The sequence below is a fragment of the Bos indicus x Bos taurus genome, chromosome 15, assembly GCF_003369695.1.
Source record: "Bos indicus x Bos taurus breed Angus x Brahman F1 hybrid chromosome 15, Bos_hybrid_MaternalHap_v2.0, whole genome shotgun sequence".
Lineage (NCBI taxonomy): Eukaryota > Metazoa > Chordata > Mammalia > Artiodactyla > Bovidae > Bos > Bos indicus x Bos taurus.
The window spans coordinates 60322252-60337203 of NC_040090.1; the positions used below are offsets into that span (position 1 = coordinate 60322252).

The 14952-nt window shown below is 55.2% G+C and overlaps 1 protein-coding gene across 2 annotated transcripts in view; it reads left to right on the forward strand.

The window, feature by feature from the left end:
- The window catches only part of DRD2 (dopamine receptor D2), a 70657-nt gene extending 56901 nt beyond the window's left edge, over window positions 1–13756 (forward strand). For both annotated transcript variants that reach the window (XM_027563703.1, XM_027563704.1), the window contains exons 2-8: window positions 755–1070; window positions 6143–6252; window positions 7258–7394; window positions 8570–8760; window positions 9665–9751; window positions 11306–11633; window positions 12509–13756. In XM_027563703.1, the coding sequence (XP_027419504.1) occupies window positions 786–1070; window positions 6143–6252; window positions 7258–7394; window positions 8570–8760; window positions 9665–9751; window positions 11306–11633; window positions 12509–12702 (1332 nt within the window). In that variant the 5' untranslated portion in view covers window positions 755–785 and the 3' untranslated portion in view covers window positions 12703–13756. The remainder of the gene's footprint in view (window positions 1–754; window positions 1071–6142; window positions 6253–7257; window positions 7395–8569; window positions 8761–9664; window positions 9752–11305; window positions 11634–12508) is intronic.
- The last annotated feature ends 1196 nt before the right edge of the window (window positions 13757–14952 follow it).

Sequence of the window (14952 nt, forward strand, 5' to 3'; positions counted from 1 at the left end):
GATTTATAAAACCTTCTAGGATCAAGCCCATTGCGGCCTCCAGTTCAACTCACTCTAAACTCTGCGCTCCAGCTGCCCCGGATCCCCTGCTATCCCTCTCACATGGCACCCACTCTCCAGCTCCATCATTTGCTTACCTGCTTCCTATGTCTGGACCCTTCCCCTGGTTCCCAACTGTTTACCTGGCGACACCCTGCAGGTGTTTGTTGAACATCACTTCCTCAGGAAAGCCTTTGAATCCCTAAACTAGGTTGTGTCTCTCTCCTCATTCCATTTCCTAACGCCTACCACTCAGACATTTAATTGCTTGGTTAATTGGCTATTGTTCCTTGTATATTTTTTTCCTGCCTGTTTCTGGCATTATACAGAACAATGTTCAATAAGCAATTACAGAATCAAGAGGGAATGAATGCATATCTCCTCGCGGATTTGTGTGGGGCATGGGATGTGCTTAATTGTTTGTTGAATAAGTGGGTGAATAAATGATCAGCTCTTTTCAAGCTCATTGATTTTATTATACTTTGAAAAATGGTACTTTCTCATTTGTTTTACCATCAGCAAGAACCTGCTAGCAGAAGAGTGGCAGTAGGCTGCAATATTTCAAGAAAATTTTGGGATGCAAACTTAAAATCCTGAGGCTGGAGAATTCTCTTGTAACCTCCAGTGGTGGGCGTTAGCCCCGAGCCTCCCATGGGTAACAGCATGCTTTGGGAGGTCCTCCTGCTCACTCCCTGTGTCCGTTTCTCCTGGCCAGAGCCTGGCCACCCAGTGGCCCCGCTGCCCCCATGGATCCGCTGAACCTGTCCTGGTATGATGATGATCCAGAGAGCCGGAACTGGAGCCGGCCCTTCAATGGGTCCGAAGGGAAGGCTGACAGGCCCCCCTACAACTACTATGCCATGCTGCTCACCCTGCTCATCTTCGTCATCGTCTTTGGCAACGTGCTGGTGTGCATGGCTGTGTCCCGCGAGAAGGCGCTGCAGACCACCACCAACTACCTGATCGTCAGCCTCGCTGTGGCTGACCTCCTGGTGGCCACGCTGGTCATGCCCTGGGTGGTCTACCTGGAGGTAGGTCTGGGCCCCCGCAGTGCTCTGGCACCTCCCCTGGAGACGCTCCTCACTGGTTCCCATCCGGTGAGGAGTCCAGGCTCCTCGCTGGTACCCCTCAAGAGTGTGGCTTCTCAGGAAGGCCCTCTCTCCACTCTGGGCTCAGTCTCACAAAAATGGGTGGATTGTCTCCTTAACAGCCCTGACTACAGGTTATAAGGTGCTTACTAAGTAAATGCCAGGGGCTTCCCAGGTGGGGCTAAGGGTAAACAACCTGCCTGCCAGTGCAGAAGATGTAAGTGATGCGGGTTCGATCCTTGGGTCGGGAAGATCCCCTGGAGAAGGAAATGGCACCCCACTCCTGTATTCTTGCCTGGAGAATCCCATGCACAGAGGAGCCTGGCGGGCTGCGGTCCATGGGGTTGCACAGAGTTGGACATAACCGAAGCATGCATATGCTAAGTGTCAGGCCTTGTGTTAGTCTTTCAAAGAAGCATCTTTGAAGCATCTTCCCACTGAGTCCTCACGGCATCTTCTAGATGGTGAGCTGGATGGTCAGAGAAGTTAGGTGACTTCTCCAGCCTCACACGGTGACTGGAGCCGGGGCCCCAGAGTTGGTTCATTAGGTCACGTGGAGGATGGGAGTCATTGACGAGGATCCCTGAGGACGGCAGAGGCTTGTGCTCCCAGGCCTGACGTCTTCACCCCTCTCCCCAACTTCAGAACGGGGGCTGCGGCTCCACACTCTCCTCTCTGCCTCCCCACCCCACCGTGTGTCCGGGACCTCGAGGTTGAGGTGTCTGTCAACTGCACTCCAGCTCCTTTCTTCAGGAAGGACCACGCAGTGACCCACTGCTAGGCTGGGGACAGAGCCCACCCAGCCTGAAGCCCCCACTGTGGGCCAGGAACTACCAGGCTCTTTACAGACCCACTCTTAGCAAATACTCCTGCTGCTCCTGAGTTGATACCATTCTTCACACTTTAAGGAAGGGGAAACAGAAGCTGTGAGAAGTTGCCTGTCTGTATCCAGATCATGCAGCAAAGGGAGAAACCTCTGGGATTCCCAAAGTGGGGCCCCGCCTCCAGGAGGACACACTCTAGAGGTGACAGGTAGATGAAGGGGGGACTAGGGGCCTGGAGTGGGCACAGGCTGGGTGCCCTTTTCTCTTCTCAGGGTTCTGGGGTGCTGTCTGGCTACATGGGAAACTGGGCATGTATTCAGACACCAAGGTCACTAAGATCTCTGTGTTGTGACCTTCCTGCCCTGGATGCGAGGGGAAATTACCTGTGCTATAGAGGCAAGCCCCTGCCTGGGAGGAAAGGCTTCCACCTTGCAAAGAAAACAAGAAACTGTTGTTGGTTGAGGTTGAGCAGAGGAGACATCAGGAGAAGAAGCAGAGGCAGGGAGGGGAGCTTGGTCCCTCTGTCTCCATGTACCCAGGGCCTCCTGTTGTCACAACCACAGGGAGCTCTGGGCCAGCACTCCCCTGGTTTCCTCTGGCATGACCCAGACAGGTTGTAGCTTTCAAAGTGACCGGAATGTTAAGAGAGAACCAGCAAGAAACAAACAATAGAAACAACACAAGCTAAAAACACACAGGTATCAGGGGCCAGACATCCGGTTCCTCCATGATGGCACGTTCACGGGGACCCCGAGCCTTGGTTGGGCCCACGTCCTTTCTGAGGGCCTCCCCCTCCGGAACGCCTTTCTGTTTCTTGGGGCTATTCCCCTCCTGCTCCCTTGTAAAGTGGGTTCCCAGGCCACAGACAAGTAGGAAAAAAAAATGATGGGTGTCTGGCCAAGCAAGCAACTTCTCTGTGCTTGGTCTTCTCATCTACAGAATGGAGATCATCACAGAACTTACGTCGTAAGCGTTGTTTGAGAATCACGTGGGTTAATATATGAAGAGTGGTTAGAATGGCAGCAGGCACATAGTAAGCAGCGTGTGAGAGTAGCCATGCAACGGTGATGAAGACGAAGGTGACAGTAGATCGTTACCCCCTCCATACACACTGAAGGACCCTCCCCGTATCCAGGCAAAGAGACGCCCTCTTCCAGAGGACGGCATGCTCTACCCAGGGCTCTGGGTGTGGGTTCTGGGGCTTTCAGACCCACCACCCCTACCTAGACCCTCTAAGGCAGGACCCAACGTGTGTGTTAGGGCACCTAGGAATCTTTAAGTCCTTCACACGGATATTTTAAACATTATCTGTTCACATTATTTTAAAGGTGAAGTTCAGTCTTTCAGGGGAGAGAGGAGAGTGGTAGTTCGGACAGCAGTGCTCAAACTCTTCCATCAAAACAAGAGCTGGACAGTGGGCCTTGCTTGCATGACATCATCTCAGCTACTTATTGTCCCTAGAGAGTGTGGAGTCTCACCCTATGCCAATATCCTGTTAAAGCATCCTCTCAGCCTATACTGTGTTCTCTCCAGGAGATGCCCTGGTTGTCCAGAATTTTCCATCCGGTTCCATTTCCACGGATGTTAAATCCTCTGATAACATCAGCCGGCACCCGGCTAGGTGGGACTGGGTGTGCATCCTTTATTCTGCTCAGAATAAGGAAAGCACGCTGGTTTTGGGGTGAGAGGACCCAGTTCCGGTCTTGACCCTACCACCTTGCATCTGGAGAAGCTGAGAGAAGAGAGCCAGTTGCCAGCCCGTGCTGTTTTGGCCTCACAGTCCTTTGAAGGGAGGGTTTGCTGGGTGCATTTTCCAGAAGCGCAGATGTAACAGACTCAGATCACAGTCACTGACTTAGTCAACAGCCACGAGCATCCTTGGGGCTGGGGTCTGAGGCCCTGGCAGGGCCATTACAGTGGAGTCTGATGGAGATGACAAAGCCCGTTCTGCAGATCCCAGCCTCATGTAAGCAAGGATGTTGATGAACGTTGTCAAAGGTTCCGAGGAAACAGCCCTGGAGTGGGGCTAGCAGTTATAATCGCTGCTTTCCCACTTTATGCTTATCTAGTGCTTGTGCTTAGTCAGCCGTGTCTGACTCTGTGACCACACGGACTGTAGCCCACTAAGCTCCTCTATCCATGGAATTTTCCAGGCAAGAATACTATAGCAGTGGGTTGCCATTTCCTCCTCCAGGGGATCTTCCTGCTCCAGGAATCAAACCCATGTCTCTTGCCTCTCCTGCATTGGTAGGCAGATATTTTACCACTGACGCCACCTGGAAAGCCCTGTTTATCTAAGGACTTTTTACGTAATTGTCTCCTCTTCTGACAAACTAGATGGTCCCTTCCAAGGCAGCTCGGGAGAGAGCATAGGATGTGCTGCCCCCAAAACTCGCTTCAAATCCCAGCCTTGCTGCACATGATCTGGGTGTACTCCAGAGCTTCACCCCTCATCCAGGAGTGGGCGTAAGCAGCACCCTCTTGTATGAGCTTTCAGTTCAGTTCAGTTCAGTTGCTCAGTCATGTCCAACTCCATGAGCTTTAAGTTACAATAAATGAGGTAAAGTGCTCGTGGCAGATGTTCTATAAACAGTGGCTACTGACACACTTTCTTGAGCCTTTGATTCAGAAGCCCCAACCTGCGTTCTAGAGCAGCTGTTCCTGGGACCTTGCAGGAAGCCCCCCTCCCACTTCTTCTGTGCTCCGGGAAACCCTTTAGGGACAGGGGTTGAGAGCTCCCTAAAGACTTTGTCAGGATTGTTCACCGCTGTGCCCCAGAGCCTAGGACAGAGCTGGACACATAATAAGATGCTCAGTGTGTGTCTATTAGAAGTAAGGAAGGCAGGGAAGAGGGAAGGAAGCGAGGAGGATGGAGGAGACGACCCTGATATCTCAGACCTAGGTTGCCAGGTGGGTGAGAGCAGCTTGGAAATACTGGTCCTACCCTAGGAGGATGTCAAGGTGGGGCACAGAGCCAGGTGTGCCTGGGACTCTCCCAGGGGTGCCTTAAAGGTAGACTCTGTTGATGCCAGGGAAGCCCCTCCTATCCCACGCCCCCTACCCTGGCCGCATGGATGCCTGGCCAGCGCTTAGATACCCTTGCCCTACGTGAGCCCCAGAGATGGCAGTGCCACACAAGAAGCTTCCTGTCTTCCAGGAAAAGCTACAGTTTCCTCCGTGCACTGCCCATCACTGTCCTTATGCCAGCAATTGGCTTTATGCCTGTGAGCAGCTAAGAGGGCAGCACTGAGAAGGAGCTTTGTAACTAGCCCTGCTGTGCCGCACAGAGTGGCTACTGCTCTGCTCCCATCACCAGGATGGGCTTTCCTGCTCCTCTTTCTCCAATAGGTAGTGACCCAAGTTTTATCTCCCTGTCTTGACTCTTGTCCCCAGGGATGGGGCTGCTCCAAGCTTCCACAGCTGCCAGGGTAGCCTGCTAAGTGAGTGTGTGTGTCTGTATGTGTAAAGGGGAGTTGTGGGGTGGGGGTGTGCATGTGGGGTATGCGTGTGTGTGTCAGGGGAAAGAAGGGTATGAAATGCTTGTGTCATAAGCTGGACTCATGGTTCTGCACTGAACCAGGGATGATTTATTACACATCTCCAGCCCATTCTGTTCTTCCTAAAGCTTCCCCCTCTTTCATTCTCCAAGTGCAGCAAGGAGTAGAAATGTCTTCACTGTTTCATAATCACCATTGCTCTTCACAGACACTTACTGAGTCCCAGCTCTGTGTCATACCCCATGCTGGGCACTGAAGGAGCAGCCCAGTCCGCCACCCCAAGATACCTGGGCCAGGGCGAGTCCAGAAACTGAGCTGAAAAGCCTCGGGCGAGTCCCCACCCTTTTCTGGGGCAGTTTCCCTATTGGTAACATGAGAGTCGTAAGGTATTCACACAAAGGTTTTACAGATGAAGGTTCAAAGCTGAAGCACTTGTACAATTTCATCATCTTTCTTCTCCCAAACGTCTTGCACAGAGTGAGTGGCCTTACGTGTCTAGGAGGAGAGGTGAGCCGGGCAAGGACCTCACTGACCCACGAGCACAACTCCCATGGCTGCCCCTTTTCTCCCCAGGCTGGAGACCCATCACTGAGACCCATCAGACCGCAGCTGAGCCCATCACCCCAGGAGACCGAACTCTGGTGCATGGGCCAGTATCCTGGGCTGTCCACCCATTATGTTACTTTGTCTCCAGGTGGTGGGCGAGTGGAAATTCAGCAGGATTCACTGTGACATCTTTGTCACCCTGGATGTCATGATGTGCACAGCCAGCATCCTGAACCTGTGTGCCATCAGCATCGACAGGTGAGCCCAGCCAGGGCGGGAGAGGCGACCCAGACCATCCACCTTGTGGGCTGCCCTGCCTCTCCTGCAGGGTCAGGCTCTATCCATGATGCTGTGTGGCTGGCTGTGTGCCTGAGTCCACGTGTTTGTATGCATGTGTGTGTGCATATGTGTCTGGCTGGGAGAGGACAGACCCCATAAAGGGAGGTGTCTGTGGACAATAATGCGACCAAGCACCCCTGGACAGAGATCAGCATAGAAGAGAACGCGCTTGACATGACAACCCTATCTCTTCTTACTTACATGACCTTGGGCAGATTGTGGATGTTCTTAGAACCCGAGTTTCATTGTCTAGAAACCAAGATGATGACACCTGCCCATGTGTGACTCTACTGTCAGTTGAGTGTTTTCTGTCCCGTATAGGGCACCTTGCCAAGGGGGACTCAGGCTCAGCTCACTTTGCTAAGTTCCACATTTGGAGCCTTTTACTAAATTGCACACACAAGTCATATGGGCTTCCAGAAGCCCTGGCTCTCTGCCCTTAACAGAATTCTTGGAAGATGAATGGAGCTGATGTCTGAGACGTGCTGAGCAGAACCGTGTGTGGCATCATAAGCAATTACCGTTGTTATTCTTTTCTGCTGAATGAGACCTAATCCTTGCTTTATGGGTCCCAGGTAGCAATCCATCAATAAACACGTCTACCCTCCCTGGGCCCAGCACAGGTGCAGCAGGTCCAGTTTCAAAGATGCAAAGACCCAGGCCATGGCCCCTCACGCAACCTAAAATCCAAGCAGGGAGATTGGAGTGGCAGACACAGCCTAGGATTGAATGGTAGCCTGTCAGTCAGTAAGCACTTGATGAGCGTCACCAACTTCCTTGCTAAGTACGGGACAGGAAAGGGTTGATTTAGGGTAAACAGGAGGGGGACCAATTTTCCATCATCCCAAAGTGGGGTGTCTCTGTGGAGTGAGGAGTCCCTGGGCCTGCGCCCCAGACTCAGGGGCCACCCCCGCGCCCTTGCAGGTACACAGCCGTGGCCATGCCCATGCTCTACAACACACGTTACAGCTCCAAGCGCCGGGTCACGGTCATGATCGCCATCGTCTGGGTCCTGTCCTTCACCATCTCCTGCCCGATGCTCTTCGGACTCAACAACACAGGTGAGTCCTGCCTCTGTCCTCCTGGGGCTCAGCTGGCCCCTGAGGGAGCTGAACCCTGGCGTGGACATGGGTGGTGGCCCACCAAGAGCCTGTTCACCACCTTAGACTGAAGCCAGGCTGAGTCTCCTGGGTCAGGGTGATTCCGGTCTCCTGGATTGTTCCTGGTAAGGTCAGAGAGGAAAAATGGCTTGGAGCACAATGGTGTTGGGTGAGGAATGGGGATAATGTTTCAGGAGGATGCCTGGTGATTTTCAACTTTATTAAATTGGAGCCAACCAGACAGCCTGGCAGACTGCATGTCTGTGCCTGTCTGTGTGTGTGCACCCAGGGTGGGAGGCTGCTGGGCCTCCATCACCCCTGATAATGAAGCTTCAGCCCCAAGGACTGGCCAAACTCAGGCCAGGCCTGAGCCACCTGGAGCAGAAAAGGTAGAAAAAAATAAGAGGCTAGCCCATCGTGACCGGGTCCTGTGTGAGGCAGTCAGGAGCATCTCAGAGAAGGCACAGCCGCCATGTGGGAGCCTCTGGGGGCTCATAATGCCTCACATAATGCCTTGCACATAATGCCAGCGTGCCTTTGGAGACCATTACTGGACAGGACACAGGAAGACTCAAAAGCATGTGGTTAAAAATCTAAGAGTCATGGGAATTTCAAGAAGCAGGAATGGGGCTATACATGGTTGAATTAATCTGGAAAGGCCCTGGGAGACAGCACAGTCATCTGCTAGATCTGACAGGGAACGTGGAAAGCCAGTGGAACACAGGTTGAGTTCAGCAAAGAGGACCAAGTGGTCTTGTTCCTAAAATTAAAAGGTGTCAGATCTCCCCCCACAACACACAGGAAAAGCTAAAATAATAAGCTACTTTTTAAAAATTGTTTTCTCCCATTATTTTTTCCAAAAAAAACGTGGCTCCACTTGTGGGCTCATGGATGACAAAACCAATGACGAAGCAACGAGGGGTTATTAATGGAAACACTTGGAAGCAGCTTTTTGTTCATGGTTGTTTTTAATACTCTGATTTGCGTGTTTACATCTAAGGCTTCCAGGCCACCTTAGGCATCGAGCCGTACTCTCTGTAAACATTGCTCCTTGGTGGCAGGCAGACACTGTGGCCCCAGGTGGGGGGGCCTCGCTGACGCGCCCACCCCCAGGGCTTTCCTTCTTCCCTCCCCAGACCAGAACGAGTGCATCATCGCCAACCCCGCCTTCGTGGTCTACTCCTCCATCGTCTCCTTCTACGTGCCCTTCATCGTCACCCTGCTGGTCTACATCAAGATCTACATCGTCCTCCGCAGGCGGCGCAAGCGCGTCAACACCAAGCGCAGCAGCCGGGCTTTCCGGGCCAACCTGAAGGCCCCGCTCAAGGTCCCGAGACCCCCCCTCCCCCAATGTCTCTGCCTCACCGTGACCCGGGGGGCGGGGCGGGCTGGGGTCCAGGCTGAAGGAGCCAGGAGGAGGGCAGATTTCAGAGCTGGGACCTTAGTGGGCAACTTGAGTCTCCAGGATGGGTAGGTGGGGAGGGGGTGGAGACCACCTGGGAGGAAACCTTTGTCTGAGCGCAGCAGTTCTTGCACCCGGCTTGCTCCTCTCTTTTGCTTTCCTTCCTCTTCCTTCCCTCACTCTAGCCTTCCATCTCCCTTTCCGTCCCTCTGACACCTTCATCCCATCTTCTTTCTTTTCTGTGCTCTGTCCTCTTCTGCTCAATTCTCCTTCTGCTCACCTGCTCTCACCTGCTTCCCTCCTTTGCCCCCTTTGCATTTCCATCCTTGTATCTTGTGACTTCTTCCTCCCCTCCATCCCCACTCAACCCTTCCAGAGGAAGATGGTATGTGGGCACAGAAGGAATAAGAGCTTGGGGCTTAGACACATCATGTTCAAATCCTGGCACTGCTGCTTTTTTGCTGAGTGTCCTTGGGCAAGTTGCTTAACCTCTCTGAGCCTCTGTCTTCTCATCTGTTAAGCGTGAATAAGAACACTGATCTCACAGGGTGGTCTTGAGGATTCAGCGTGAGAGGGACTGGGCATGCCCGATAGGGTGCCAGATCCTTAGCAGGTGCCACTTAGAAGTCAGAGTCCTGTTGTCCCTCCTCCTGCCCACCTCATCATGTCACAGTACCGACCTTCAACCTTGCCTCAGTTGCCTGCTCAGGCCCCACCCTCCTAATCTCTGCCTTTCTCTGAGCTCCCGTGCCCAGCCTGACTACCCTGCATTGGGTTTCTGTCCCCACCCCCCTCCCCATCATGACCCATGTGCTGGCTCACTCCACAGGGCAACTGTACTCACCCCGAGGACATGAAACTCTGCACCGTTATCATGAAGTCTAATGGGAGTTTCCCAGTGAACAGGCGGAGAGTGGTAAGTGTTCAGGTCAGGGACCCAGAGCCCTGCCTGTCTACCTCCAGGGAAACGATCCGCCGAGACCTCACCAACTGGTCCGAGGGATGAGCCCCTCCCAGGACCCCCACTTTGCCTCAGCTGAGGCCAAGCTCACCACACACACTCATAAGTAGGCGTGGAGCAGGACAGCTCAATTAATTCTTCAGGGCACAAAGAATTACCCTTAGTGTAAGGAGGTGGATGGGAGAAAGCACTTAGCCATATAACAATAATATTAATGGCTATGACCATTAATAGAACATCTACCATCTTTCTATTTTCTCATCAAATCCTCACAGCGACCCTGAGAGGTAAGTCTTATTGATTTTATGGATCTTCATTTTACAGAAGAGGAAACAGAGGCTCAGAGAGGTTAGGTAACTCACCCAAGGCTAAACAGTTAGCGAGAGAATGAATAGCTGAGCCCAGACCTAAGTGACTCTCTGAAACCCATGCCCATGTTCTTTTTATTTGCACATACCGCCTGACAGACAGGCAGGTTTGGGGGCTGGAAGCTGGGAGCTTGTGGCAGGAGGGAGAGAGCAGAGCACTCAGGGCTCACAGTGCAGTGCAGCCTGTAATTAGAGCCCAGAAACCCACAATCCCAGCAGATCCCAGGCTTTGCCCAGGGATAGTAGCACCGGGGTCCAAGCAGCAGATGTCCCTTCCCCCAGCATGAGCAGAGGATGGGGGCCAGGGAACACACGGAGAACTGTACACTGAGTCCAGGTCAGGTGTCTTCAGCAAGCAGGGCCCCCACTTGTCATCTGAGCAGTTGACGTTCACCAGCAAAGGCAGGACTCCACGGAACCACTTGAGGGCAAGGATCAGGGCACAGTGAGGCTGCATTTCAGAAGCTCAGACTGAGACCCCAAAGCCTGGAATAAGGGGGCATGGGGAAGGACCTGGGGAGCCGTGAAGACCTGAGGTCAGGGCCCTCCAGATCAGCCCAGCAGGGAAGATGTGGGGATGGGGGGTTCGCCCTTCGGCACCTCCAGCAGTCTAGCAGAAGTGGAGCTCACCTGTGAGTGCTGGTGCAAGTGCCTCAGGTCAGCCGGGGCAAGAAGAACAGGGTGCCCTCTCTGTGGTTAGAACATGAGCTCCTGGAGAGGCAGGCACTAAATGTCAATCACTAACTTACTCTCAGCATCCAGCTTGGCTCCTGGCACTCAGCTTGGCACTCAGCAAGTGTTGCTCAGCTCCTGGAAGAGAAGTGCCTGGGTATGAAGCCCCCACAGAGTGGTGGTGAGATCACTGAGGCTGCTTGAGGATTGCTCCAGGAAGGGGCTGGGGGTGACCCGGCAGGCGGAGGCTGCCGTGGGCCCTGGGTCCTGTACCCACACAGCCCTTGCCTCCCAGTGACCATCCCCCTTGCCTCTCTGGCAGAGGGACCCTGGGATGCTTGCAGGGGTCTCCAGAGGAGATAAGGGAGCCTGGGTGAGGCCAGGTGAGGCCAGGGAGGCCAGGCGAGGCTGGGTGGCCGAGGGCTGAGAGCTTGCCTGGCTCCACCCAGTGCTCTCTGCCTCTGTGCAGGAGGCCGCCCGCCGAGCCCAGGAGCTAGAGATGGAGATGCTCTCCAGCACCAGCCCGCCTGAGAGGACCCGATACAGCCCCATGCCCCCCAGCCACCACCAGCTGACCCTCCCCGACCCATCCCACCACGGCCTGCATAGCACACCCGACAGCCCCGCAAAGCCAGAGAAGAACGGGCATGCCAAAGACCACCCCAAGATTGCCAAGATCTTTGAGATCCAGTCCATGCCCAATGGCAAAACCCGGACCTCTCTCAAGACCATGAGCCGCAGGAAGCTCTCCCAGCAGAAGGAGAAGAAGGCCACCCAGATGCTCGCCATTGTTCTCGGTGAGTCGGCCCTGGCCCCTGGCCACACCCCGGCCCAGCCCAACCCCGGCTGGGCGACGGACCCAGCAATGTAGTCCTGCCATTGCTCCCTAACCAGGGCTGGTAGGTCACAGGACTGGCACTTTTCAGGCACAGGTCAAACCCAATGACATACCTGACTAGGTAGATGCTATAATTATGCTCATTTTAAAGATGGGGAAATTGAGGTTCAGAGAGCTTCTGTCACTTGATCAGAGAGGATGCGTGATTTAAACTCAGGCAGCATTCTTGCCTGGAGAATCCCATGGACAGAAGAGCCTGGAGGGCTACAGTCCACAGGGTTGCAGAGTCGGGACACCAGTGAAGCAACTTAGCACACATGCAAACACGTGCTGATTCTAGAATCTGAACTTGACCAGTGTACCATGGTGGCTCTGAGAACCTAGTGACCCTGAGCAAGTCACTTCTCTCAGTCTCCTTGTCAGCAGAGTAGACTACCTCTCAGGGTTGTTGTGGTCATCAAGTGATGCACGGTGGTGAAAGCATTTTACAACTTCAAGTCAGTACCCTGCACTGTTGTTAATGCTGCTATTGTTGAGGAATCAGGAAGTTTACTTGCCTCAACCAAGACCCAGTGGAACTAACGCTGTGAACAATTAAAGGGGCAGTGAGGAACCCCCCTCAACACCCCCCCCAACCTCCCCCTTAACCGTCCCCTCGACCGAGATAAATGAGGGTGAACGAGACAAGGCTTTTGGGCGAGCGCACTGGTGCCTGGGCGGGGCTGCAGCAAGTGATCCGGGTCCAGTCCCCCTGCCCCTCCCCACCCCGTGCGCCCTGGGGCCCCGCCCTTCCCGCCCCCGCGCCGGCCCCCTGACCGGCGCCCTCTCCCGCAGGCGTGTTCATCATCTGCTGGCTGCCCTTCTTCATCACCCACATCCTGAACATACACTGTGACTGCAACATCCCGCCCGTGCTGTACAGCGCCTTCACGTGGCTGGGCTACGTCAACAGCGCCGTGAACCCCATCATCTACACCACCTTCAACATCGAGTTCCGCAAGGCCTTCCTGAAGATCCTACACTGCTGACCCTGCTGCCTACCTGCACAGCAGCCCGCCTCTCCCCTTCCCTGCCCCGCGGCCCCGCCTGGGGCCCCGGGAGCCGCGGGCAAGGGGGGCGCAGGGCAGCCTGGGCCATGTCCTCGCCCGCGGGCCCTGCAGTGTTAGCTTGGCTCCTGCCCCGCACCATCCGCGCACCTTGGAGCAGCGGGGGGCAGCGCTGGAGAGCGAGGCGCCACGGGCGGACCCCCGGGCTCAGGGGCAGCTCAAGGGGGCCCCCGCCCACTCCCAGACCCTCTCTCTTTGGCACCAAAGACGCAGCTGCCTTCTCCGACCTTTCTCTGGGGCTTTGGGGCTCTGCGGCTGCGGGGCCAGTATCGAGGCTCGGAGGCCTGGTTTTCACAGGCCATGCCGGAGCTGGTGGTGGGGAGGAGTGGACAGTCACAGCCACCCAGGGCCCACACCTGAGAAGCCAGAGCTCTGGCCACGACCCCAGGCAGTGTCAAGCCTGGGAGACCCGCGTACACCCCAGGTCTGGATGGACCCCAGAGAAGCAGAAGCCCAAACTCCTCACCCCTTCTCCCACCTGGCCTGGCAGGAGCTGCTCAGTTATCCACAGCAGTGGTCCTGATCCACCCGCTCACCAGGAGGTTTCCATGCCCCTGAGATGGAGGATCCTGGGTCTCCAAGGACCTGGGGCAGGGGTGGAGGTGGGGGTCCTGTGTGGACAGGACTCCCCCATCCCAAGCCCACTTTGCTGACGGACATGGGTACAGCCCTTTTCTTAGCAAATGCTGGGCTAGTGGGGGCTCTGGCAGAGAAGGTGGGCTCGTCACATGTCTGGGGCCGGGGTTGGAGGTGTCTGGGGTCCTTGGCAGGGGGCCTGCCACCCTCTGCCGCAAACCACTGTCCTTTTCTCTTCCTCTCGCCTTTTCGCAGTCCTGTCCCCTTTCTCTGTTGCCTCTGCCTTAGAGGAGCCCACGGCTGAGCAGCTGCTGAGGGGAGAGGGGAAGCCTCTCCTCAGGCCCCACACTCTGTAACATCACTACACATGCTCCACACTAATAAAACTTTGACAAGAGTCCCCTCGAGGCTCCCTCGGGCGAGGGGTGCAATGTCCCCTCCGTCCTCCTCATCAGGTGTGGCCAGGGCTCTGTGTGTGCGGGGCTGTGAGATGGAGAGACCCCAGGGAGGGGGGGCCCTGACACCGTCAGAGGGACAGGACTGGGTGCTGGTGGGGAGGGGGGAGGAGCACAGGGGCTGTGCCGGGAGGACCAGAAGAGGCATGTGCCTGTGTGTGTCCTACTCATCCCGGCCCCTCCTCCCCAGTGGATCTGAGCGCTCAGTGCTGCTGTGGGGTGGCCCTGAGCTTCAGCTGTTGGCCAGGATGGCAGGCAGAACATTTCCAGTGGGAATCATGTGGCGTCCCCAGGGCTCCCTAATCACCAGAGCCACAGGGCAAGCCAGGCTGCCCCCTGCCCTTGGCCTCCTCTCTCCAGGTCCGAGCACCTCTGCAGGCCCAGGCTTCAGCCTGGCTCACCCACCAGGGCGGACGAGGCTTCTGGAAACTGGCCTTCAAGGTGCAGCCCTGCCCGGGTCCGTGTCCACCCCTTGCCCTGTCTGGTATCAGGACCCACTTACTGCGCGACATGGCCTTGTGTCCTCCTGCCTCCTGGCCTCCAGACCAGTCACAGCTCCGAGCCTTCTGGGGCCACGACTCGGCACTGACACAACAACAGAAGTTTGGCTGTTTTAAAAATGAAATATAAAATCAAGCCGGTGAAGGAGGAATATTCTTACCACCTTGAGAATAACAGCGGTGGTAACAAACAGGGTGCTGGCTCCCACGGGCTCAGGCTCCTGGGAGCTGTCAGGGCGTAATTTGCATGCTAAATACAATATTTTTAGCACCAAAAGTTTGGAGCACTTGACTTGCCCTGAACACTTAATTATGGACTTCGATCTTCTCCCTGAACCTGTACATAGTGCTAAGCCCTGGGAGAGGCTCCTGTCCCCAGAACACAAGCCAGAGCAGGCTCCGAGTCTAGCTCAGGGGAGGGGCTAGCTCAGCTTGATAACCCAGCTACCCCCTCTTGGGAAAGGCTTTAGGCTCCCAAGGAGGCTAGCACCCCCAGGGACCTCTCAGCTCTGTTACGCAGCCCGGAGTCCAGGCACATGCACGAGGGCACGTGCAAGCACACACACACATGCAGACATATGCACACACAGTCTATAAATGATCTTGACCTGGAACGGGAGCTTAAAGACTCCTGTTAGCAT